Genomic DNA, 10,571 nt, shown 5'->3' with positions numbered 1-10,571 from the left:
TTCCAAGACAGAATTTCTTGTATTCAAAAAATAATAATAAAAAAAAAGATTGAGGCTCTTGGCCTGCTTTTTAAAACAGTATCATTTTCCTTCCTCTAGAGGATACCCAAACACTTAACAAATTCAAATCTGTAACAGAATTTTTTTGCTGTTGCAGATTTGCCTAAGAGAAATAATTAACAACCACACTGTTAAATAACTCTTAACTGTTTCAAATGTTTCTTAGGTTAAATCACAGCACTTCTCTGATTTCCAAAGTTTACACTCTCCAAGGTAACTCTGAGACAGGCTGCCATCTGTGGATAGTTTCTTTTGATAAGGCAGAGGGAAGCTGTTAGGAGCTCTGAGAACCTGTGCTGGCACAATCATAACATATCACTGTCGTTGGAAAAGGCAGGATTATTGGTATGACAACATGCACTGCAGCACTTTCCCACTCTACTTTCACAGCTCTGTCCTCCCAGTGATTATTTCAGAGTCCTTGTTCTGGAAAACACAGCAATTTTCATTGATGGTGGGAAACAGCTATTGGAGCAGTGCAAACACTTGGAAGAATTAGCCTCTGCCTCAGAGATTCCAGGGCACTAAATATATCAGAATGGCATTAGCTTTTTAGCACTAAAAGCATTCATTTTAAAAATGTAAATGGTTATAAGCAGGAGATGTGTATTATATCTTTTATTCCGGAGACAGTTAAATTAAGGATGGTTTAGAGCAGTAGGTTATGATGATCTTCAGGTGCAGTATAAAAGTTGAGACAGTACAGCTTCTTTCCAACTTGTCTCTTGAAACCAGGCGTGGGCATTACAAAACTCTCCGCCAGTGCAGAATAAGTCTCTTGGGAATTGTCCAGATGTATCACCTGCACAGTGACTGATGCAGTTCTTCATACATTATTTGATCCTAACGGTGCCAAGATAGGAGGAAAAAGTACTTCAGACAACGGTAAAAAATTATGCAATATTTAAGTGATTTTATTATTTAACTAACTGAGGTATTATTTAACTAAGTGAAACAAGCCAGCTATATGAGCCACTAGCTGTATTTTAAAACACTTACAAACGAATACAACAAGGCAAAAGCCCACTATCCTGCCTCATAAATTAGGTTTTTCAGTGACAGTCACCAATGATGTGTAATCCACAGAAGCCTCTGGCAGAGTTCTTCCACTCCACATTGCCATAGTAGGTGAGATGGCAGCTTCACTGAGAAGGTACTGCCCTCTTAACCGTGGGAGCTGCTGAACTGACACTTTGCTCCCCCATCTAGTTCTGCCAAACTGAACAGACAAGATCATCTTTTGCTAGTCTAACTTAAAACTGTAACTGCTCCTCAACCCTTCTTACTAGTCCCTGAAAATGACAGTTTTGAGGAACAGAATACTTCCACTGAAATAACTGGCTTCAGAAGGGAAGGGACTTACTTTGGTTTGAGAACAACTTTGTCTTCAAACAACTTCAAACAACTTTGTCTTGCCAATTAAACCAAGCAAGTTAACCAAACATAGAAATGTGTATGGGATGGAAGAGATAAATACACTAAATCAATGACAAGTAGCTTTTTTAAAAAAATTTTTCAGTGTTCATAGAAAGGTGTTTAGAGTTTTGTCAGACTGAATTTGTCTAGCAGATAGGAAGAAGCATCTGGAAATGAGAGATAAGTATCTTGTACTGCAAAAGATATTTCAAAATACCCAACTGACAAGTCTTCAGATGGATTTAACCTCCCTGGCTAGTGTTAAAAGTGAATATATTAATGTATTTTGGCTGTAGCACACTCCTGGCAACATACAGAGGCCTATAGACAAGCTCTGCAGCAATAACAATTCCTATATATATTAACTTCTCAGTTATAATAATTAAGATGATTGAACAGCTTTTCTTTCAGTCATTAAAAAGAACAGGTCATGAGGACACATTTATAACAAACTTCCTTGACAAATGCAAAAATGAAAAGACTGATACAAAATAACTAAGATGATAAAGTGTATTTTATGTCCTATGGCCAAATTATGTCTCTTGCACATGACCAGAAAAGGTTGAGCATCTTTGGGGGTCACATCCATCTAAGGAAGAAAAGGTATTGGCAGGGTGTGGTGCAGTCTAAAGGCCTTGACTTCTAACTGAAAATTCAGCAGATATAAGAGGTTAGGGCCAGGTCAATCACCAGTGTGGGAAGATCAGTGAGAAGCCCAAGGCTCCATACTAAAAGATAACCTTGATATCTTGGTAATGCATCTACATGCAATGCATCACCTGCAGCTGGAAAGGGAGGCTTTAATTTCTGACTTTAACACAGATACCAGGTTTGTTTAATGCAGAAACAGGTAGTGTCCGTTTGAAATACATCCAAGTATGCTGCCACCAAGTAGGCTGGAGACCTCCAGTCTCCAGCATAAGAACAGTATCCTTTCCAGGGAGAAACACATCTTACATACTTCACTCTTATCTTACCTTTTTGGATACTGAAGATTTCACTTTCCTAAAAGCTTCTTCAAAGTGTTTATGGGAAATCTTGATTTCTCCTTAAAGAACAAAGCATAATAAATTATTAAAATTGCAGGCAAGTGACAATCAAGTGACCGTTGCGTGTATTTTAAGGCAGCAATCATGAAACCTAAGTAACTGCATGTGCTACTCAACTGGATGAGATCTAATTCAATAGTGTTATGAACACCTGAACTCTTGTATTTTATGTAGACTCCTGTCTCTGATTTTAGGCAAGATCTTAATCCCTCTATCCGTTGCAACTTAAGCCAAAGAATAACTACTTGTTTCAGAAAGTTATTTTAGGTATTGGTGTTTCTTCGTGCAGACTGAGAATTTCATTCTCAAAAATGCTGAGTTAAACTGCAGCTTACATCAAATCCAGGTAGAAATCAAGTCCCTTAACCTTTCTGGAACGGAATGTCTCAAATCCTGCTGCTTCCAGTTCTGGACTTTATTTTCTACATATATTTAATAAGCTTCCCTGTTATTTAGGAAGTACCTAGAAAACATTTTGTTACCACTCTACTTGTACTAATTTCTAAACAACTGACTTCATATCATTGCCTTCTCTGGCATTACCCAGAAGTGATTAAAAATTTCACTTCTACAACTCCCTGTGTTTATGCAAATTGCCCTTTTGACCTTAATGCAGCTATCCACAGTAATTATTCATAATAATAACCTTTTGAACAGGTTTTTTCAGTATGTAAGCATACATCAAATAGGTCATGGATTCCTCTGCTTTCACAAACAATCACCTTGTTTAATCTAGAACTAAGCATCCCAAGATGCCACTGCTATAAAGATTCATTACAATGCTAACACTATGCACAGGTATCAGATATGATAGAAATACAAATTATACACTTTAGGATCAGTTTTGTGCATTTTTTCCACTATTTCATCAAGATGCTCTTGGCTTTCACTGCCACTATTTTGCAATGTGAAATGGGATGTGCCAACATGAAAAAACTGTAAAGATTAATACATTTTGAGTCCAAGTTTAACAAAAATCTTCTGCTAATATACTAAAAGACTACTTAGCAAATGGAAGGTACTACATTAAAAATGAGAACTTGTCTAAGGCATTGGTGCTGGAATCAGTTTTATGCACCATCTTCAGTGGTTTGGAAAAGGGAGGCAGAAGTGAAACTCCAAGTTTGCATATGATAGTGAACTCTTCTGGCAGTTGTTAGGAATTTCCCTGAGACAAACTGCAGTTATCTGGCAGCTCATGACATAATCAGCTCACCTAGGCCTGTTCAAGTTGGAAGTAGAATTCATGAATTCTTCTAAGAATTATCACAAAAAGGATACCTTTCCATTTCACTTTTACAAGGACCTTCAAGCAAACCACTGCTTCGTGTTAAAAAAACCCACACCCCTGAATTTATTACAGAGGGAAAATATCAGGTATAACAAGAAGTTGCAACAGAGTTTCTCCAGAACAGAAAGGAACAGCCATAATTGCAAAGCCCTGACCCTGAGGACACACAGCCCCCATCCACAGTCAAGCACAGGCTGTGGGAGGGGAGTCAGTTGTGTGTGTCCTGTCCTAACAGTGAAGGAAGAAATTCTCCACTCTGTGTACACCCTTTTGAGGATATAAATGATCAAGGTCTCAAATTAGAAACCACCTTACACACTTTCATACCAGTCAGGGCTGACACCTTGGAAATCCCAGGACATTCCAAACAAGCAGCTGCTACAAACATGCAGATCAAGCTATGCATATCTTATGGACTTGCTGGCTGCCTACACATCCATACCATGAGTGCTCAGGCTGCAATCACTGAATTCAAGTGATGAACATCTTTGAATGAAGCCTGTTGTATTCTGTATAATTATCAAAATGAACAGGATAAATTCTCATCTCAAATCAAGAGCTTTGTCCATCTACAGCAAGCAAAATAGGTAACCAAGTCATACAATGGGGAAGATTTTTATAGTTTGTTTTTTTCCTCCCTTTAAATGAACATGGGTTGCCTGAGAACAAGGAACACAAACATTCTCCTCTATTAACCTACTGTCAAAAACCAGACGAGACTGGATATGAACTAGATCAAAAAGAATGATTCAAAGACATTAAAATTCCAGCATGGTTCTTAGAAATCAGGGGCATAATGAAAGCCTAATGTATTTTCCAAGGACATAATCTGAAAAGTCACAACTCCATCTTAGCTTTGCATTTTGACTTATAGGTAAAATAACAAAGTTACTGAAACCTAGACAGACAGGCATTTTATATAAAGTTTCAATCTATAATTTTTTAAAAAAACAAGAAAATAGAACTTAAAAACAGAAAGTGCAGAGAGATAATGAAAGGGCACACACTCTACTTGAAACAATTTATAACTCCCTGTTAATGTCCTGGCAGGAGCCACTGATGAGCTAACACCAAAGATCAAAAGTGGCACTCAGATTTTCCAACTAATTTTATCCAGTTACACAATGCAACTGTGTTCCAAAGGTAGGGAATCAGTATATGGGCTGCTTCCAACTGCCCTCAAATCTGCAAATACATCAGTCTTTGTAGCGAGGTGGAAATTTTCAAAGAGGTATTCAGTCTAGTAAATAAATTGTCAGTTTATAACAGAAACATTTCTTTAAGGCTACAAGGTTCAATTCTTTTAGAAAAAAGTTTCTTCTGAACCTTCAGCATAACCACCTTTCCTGTACTCTTCCCTACCTTTACTTCCAAGATGCTTATGTGTTCTTGTAACAGCTCTGACTTAATTTTAATTTGGCTCAGAAGCCATCAACTAGTTACATACATAAATGTCTTTATGCTTGTCTTGAACTACTTTAAATACTTTACATTCCATTTATCTTGTCACTGTTAAGATTTTTTTTAAAGCTTTCTTACCTTTCTTGCTTTGATTATTCTGCAGGGCCATTTCCTCTCTCAAGGCACAAATTGAAGCCTCGCGCACAAGAGCAGAAAGGTCTGCCCCTCTACAGATACAAACAGAACAGGTGATTTTAGGATAAAGTGCTCTTTCTTTTGCTGATGGCATATAGAAAGGCAAAACACTAAAAATGACAGTAAAAAACTGGTTGTGCTGTCAAAAAACTTCATCTTAAGAACATTGGAAAGAGGCCTGATGACTACTCAGTCTGCAACCTTCATTATGGAGTGACGTCCTCCAGATATTAGTCACAGATTAAGATCAAACAAATGGGAAGCAAGGGAAGAGGCAAAAATCCTACTCAGCATCTTTAAAAATGCCAAGGGATTGATTAATACTGTGCCACTTGGTGGGAACATGACTTTTTTTTTTAATAAATCTTATGAAAGATTCAAATGAAATCACTATTACAAAAGGGAGTTGTGTTGCTCAAAGCTGCAGCAACAATTAACATGTTCCTAAAGTAACAGTATCCACAAAACATGGTCAGATCAGTGTTTTTAAGTATTTACTTCCAGTTTCCTGTTACTGGAACAGCTGGAAAGCTGTTGAACTTCTCACAAGCCTTTAAACTGGTGAAGTCATTGAACTAAAAAAAATTTTCACAATTAACTCCCTATACTTCATTTGGGGGTGATAGGAATACAGCTGTATTTAAAAAAAAACAAAAACAAAACCCAACCAGACAAAAAAATTTCACAAAAATCCAAACCAAAGAAATTAAATCCCACAACAAACTCCCTCTCAAAAAAAAACAAAGCCATACCTCAAAATACAAATAAACCTAAACATCAAAAATGACAAACACAAAATCCAAAACCCCACAATAAAAATCCAGCCCAAAACCCACACACACTGGACCAAAAAAAGTCCACTGAGTGAAAAAGAAAGAAAAAGTACTCATCTTTCCCAAGTAATATTGCGACAAGTGGCACGTCATAAACTTTATAGTTTATGAACTACAGAAAATTATTAAGTATTAATAAATTAGTGAATAGCTTAAAGCTTTTTGAAGTTTTATAGACTGTAATTGCAAATTGTTCTGACAGGTATGGCCATCAAGCTTTCCCTGAACCCAAACCTTGCTATTCCAAAGCATAAGTTGAAATGGGCCCTCATTGCTCTGTCAAACATTGCTTTCAGCTGTGTGACAGAACAAGTTGGATATGGCTGTTTGACCAATTCGCTTTCATCATCATTGTATATAGGTCCACAACCTAAAGAGAGCTCTTTTATCCTCAGATTATGCAAGAATTATAAAATAAAACCAAGCAAAATCAGGAGGCCTCCACTGATCCGTATTTACAACATGACGAGGACTATTCCAGATGAGAAAGACTTTAGCATCCATATATTCCCACCAACTCCTTGGAAAAAAAGCACAAGTGAAAAGCAAGAAAAATAGCATTAAGGGCAAAAGTTTATAAAACCTGAAAATTAAGAGATCCACTTAATAATAACAACATAACACACTTTCAAATGCATCAGAAGACCGTTGGCACTGCATATTAAATATTAAAGTGAAAACCAGAAGGAACTCACGTGTAACAATCACAATGTTGACTGTAGGCAATTTCTTCAAGGCTTACATCACTACCTAGTGGAGGCCGGGTGCCATCCTAAAGGAGTTGAGGTAAGAAAAAGAAGACAGGAAAACATTTTTATACATGCCATCCCTGAATTGATTAAATTTCATTAATCAGGAATCATATTGGGGTCTAACCAATTTCCTGAACTATCCACAAATACTAATAAATTTAATCTAAACACTAATAAATTTAATCTCAAACTGACACGAAGGGTAAGCAGGCTTAAAACCATGTAATTATGAAATAATAAGCAATGCTAAATTTTATCTTCCCACCAACAGATTAGATTTTCTCTAAGGAAATGTTGACCAGTCTGTCACAGGGCATTGGAACACTGACACTGTTCCATAGGGGGATGTGCCTTTAATAACAGCTGGTTGCATCAGTAGTGTTGTTTAGTTGAACTTCCTCCAGTTTTACTATGTGTTGAAATCAAATAGCTAAGCAAGAGTCATGTAAAATTAGTCTTATCACTTTTAAGACTGAATGAACTGTATATCTTTTATATTCCAGATATAAATTTTCAAACTTAGAAGTTTTCCATTCTAGATGTCGTAGAAGTTTACATATACTGTTCTTACTGCTTCCTCCAGAAAGATCCCAGAAGTGGGTTTTGTTATTATTTTTGCATCTCCAACAGCAGAAAGTATTGACCAACATTATAAACTGTATTTGAAACTAGACAACAAAATCCAACACTATAAGCTTAGAGATCTCCCTTATTACCCTTAGACAACAGTAAAGTAGTATCATGAGAGTGCAGGGATTCAAGATGTCTCTCATTGAACAATATTTGAGTTTTGACAGTTGAGAACACCTTTTTATACAATTGATAAGTTTGTGCCAGAAACTCATTTGACAAAAATGCACAAATTCATATACTTATTTTCTGACTTCTTCAGAGGAACTAATCTATCACAACACCTTCAAGAGGAAAAAACACAGTTTGTAGTAACTGGCAAGTTAAACCCCTTGAATTCTTAACAGACACTAGGATAGTCAAGGACTAGGCACAGTAAGGAAAGAATCTTGAATGAGTCTTTGGTAGAATAACAGTTACAAAGGGAAAAAAAACCCAACAAACCAAAACCCAAACATCCTAAAATGAGAGACTTTAACCTGGAAACAAGGAAGCCTCATACCATTTCATATGGGATAGTCTAGTAACTGTTGTATGAAACTGCAGGCCAGAGGCACCTTCTCTGCTAAAAAGGAGTGTTTTACCCAGGGCTTTGAGGAGCAACATGCATTGGGCACTTCTTGCTCTGCCTACTCTGTGACAAGCTCAGCAGTCTGTGCACCAGAGAAGCTTGATGCAGCTTGCAGGAATGTTACACTGGTAACCCAAACATGTGAAGACAGGCTTCTCTTGCATAACTAACATGCGATTTGAAATGACTGATTTGTACAGGTTAACTGAAACAAAACTCTTTCACAACAAAGCTCCAACCTACATTTAGGCTGTCTGCCTGACGACTTATTCCTCCTCCCAACTCCCTTTTCTGCTCCTCATGCTGCCTTCATAAGCATCCATGTTTTCATTCAGCAACAGTTCTCAGTTTCCATATGCTGTGCATGTATTCCTTGGAGATTTCTGGGAATGCATACTGTCATCCAGAAGCCACTCAAACATTCTTTCTCTAGCCTTGCGCAAGCACGTACTCAAACTTTTCAAATTTCCTTGCCTATAATGCATGGATGAAATCTGACAAAAATTGAGGTATTTTAACACATTTTCTCCTCTCCCTATTCCACGTTCATCTTTCAGATAACTCCTACACATTTTTAAAGATTTAACACCTCATTCACTACAAAGACTTGTGACCAAAATGTTCAGACTAGCATGAATTCAGTAGGCATGAAAGCATCTTGCATTCCAAAAATAACAAGCCTTGATAACCAGTGACAAGATCCACAGAAACCAAGCTGGTAAACAGGATGCAATTTGTTGCTTATATCACAAGAAGACCCATAAACAGATAAGGCCACATCAAAGATTACTTGTCAGCAGAAGACAAAAATACTCTGTCAATGGGATCATAACAAGGTTACAACATTCCATGTGCCACTCCTCGTGGTGTTATCCAACAGGAAGATAAGGCTGTAGCCACAAAGATTCCCAGGAGGAGCAAAAGATGTTTTTCAGCAACCTTACCCAAGATTTATGGCAGCTGAAGTAAGCACAATTCTGAACTGTTTGACTCTTAAAGGGAAACTGAAAACAGTTCTCTCAAGCCACCAGTTTGTCATCACCAGTCAAGAGGAAGCCAAAAAAATCAAGTGAGGACTCAACACAGAGTTCCTTATCCTCCATATTTCCCACAGGTGATCCTAGCCCTACTAGGTGGATGTGTGTATCCACTATATGTGGCTGTGAGAGTGAGAGCAGGTGAAATCTGTGAGAGAGTGAGAGAAATCAGTTCTGTTTAATACCATCTTCTTTCCCCCCCGCCGTGAAGTCTCACACCAAGCTTTCCTGCCCTATTTCCCCACATACCTAATTATCTTTAAAAATAAATTTTGTAAAATAAAAAAAACAAATAAAATAAAAATAATAATTCCTTACAGAAAAATGATTCATGGATGTTACACTCAATTTCTCTCAACATCTTGTAAAGGTCAATCATCTTTATGAACACGGTTGTAGAAAGTATTAACTGAAATATTTTTATAAAACTTAGAAACAAACTGATCTACTGCAACTAGCAAATGGGGGAATACTTAATGTTTTTTCATCCCTGAAGCAGTGCACAGAACAAATGAAGGGAAGTCTAACATCCTGAATTTGTAATGAGAGTTCATCTTTTGAACAACCATTTTGTCATGAAAGAACATGTTTGAACGAGTTCTCACTCTCTGAATTCTGAATCAACCACTGCCTGCACCACAACTTTAGCTTACACAAGTCCGAATTAACTTTTATTACTAATTTATTAAATAATTTTTGCCACACTTTTCACAATGCAGTGTTATCTTTCCCCTGTAGTGAAAACTTTGTCTCCTTTGCAGCTCAAAAAGATATCTGATAGAACACCTGCTCTTAACAATCAGTGTTGAGCTACTGGAAAAGTAGGAAATATCCAAGTAATTCATAATGCTTTGTATGTTCTTTTTTAAGGCCTTGATTACTGCTGTGCCATACTTGGAGAAATACATAGAATTCCAAAATCCAAAATGCTGAAGTGGCAGATTGTGCTGTTACCCACAGGGAGGACCCATGAAGGCACATATTGTACATTTTCACATTTACTTTAACCTACAACCTCTATCACCACAAGCTCCCTTTAATCCTGAATGCAAATAAATGTCACAACTACTGTTGAGCAAATACAGCTGGAGCTTGTGAATCATTCTGGTGAATGCCTGGAACCCCCCAAAAAAAGCTTAGAAAACACTTCTAGGCCCAGAACTCACACAGATAGGAATCTTTTAATTAAATCTATTCAACCTGTGACCATAAAGGCAGCAGCTTCCACGTTTGACAGGTTTGCTTTACTCAAGATTTATCAACTCCTTGCAGTTTCACAGCAAATTTGACAGCAGATGGGCTGATGGTTTATTTTTATGACCTCATGTAATATTTG

General features: G+C 37.2%; 1 protein-coding gene across 1 annotated transcript in view; it reads right to left on the bottom strand.

Moving 5' to 3' along the window:
* Positions 1-10,571, bottom strand: part of NVL (nuclear VCP like) — a 37,991-nt gene continuing 27,420 nt past the window's right edge. The window contains exons 20-23 of the mRNA XM_027738960.2: positions 6,941-7,017; positions 5,356-5,444; positions 2,454-2,524; positions 1-903 (exon numbers count right to left, since the gene is read on the bottom strand). Coding sequence (XP_027594761.2) covers positions 859-903; positions 2,454-2,524; positions 5,356-5,444; positions 6,941-7,017 — 282 coding nt within the window. The 3' untranslated portion in view covers positions 1-858. The remainder of the gene's footprint in view (positions 904-2,453; positions 2,525-5,355; positions 5,445-6,940; positions 7,018-10,571) is intronic.

The sequence above is a fragment of the Pipra filicauda genome, unplaced genomic scaffold (genome assembly GCF_003945595.2).
Source record: "Pipra filicauda isolate LSUMZ 115617 unplaced genomic scaffold, ASM394559v2 scaffold663_size174747_pilon, whole genome shotgun sequence".
In the NCBI taxonomy this organism is placed as follows: domain Eukaryota; kingdom Metazoa; phylum Chordata; class Aves; order Passeriformes; family Pipridae; genus Pipra; species Pipra filicauda.
Note: the sequence above shows the minus strand (reverse complement) of the source record. Positions and strands in the feature narration are given on the sequence as shown.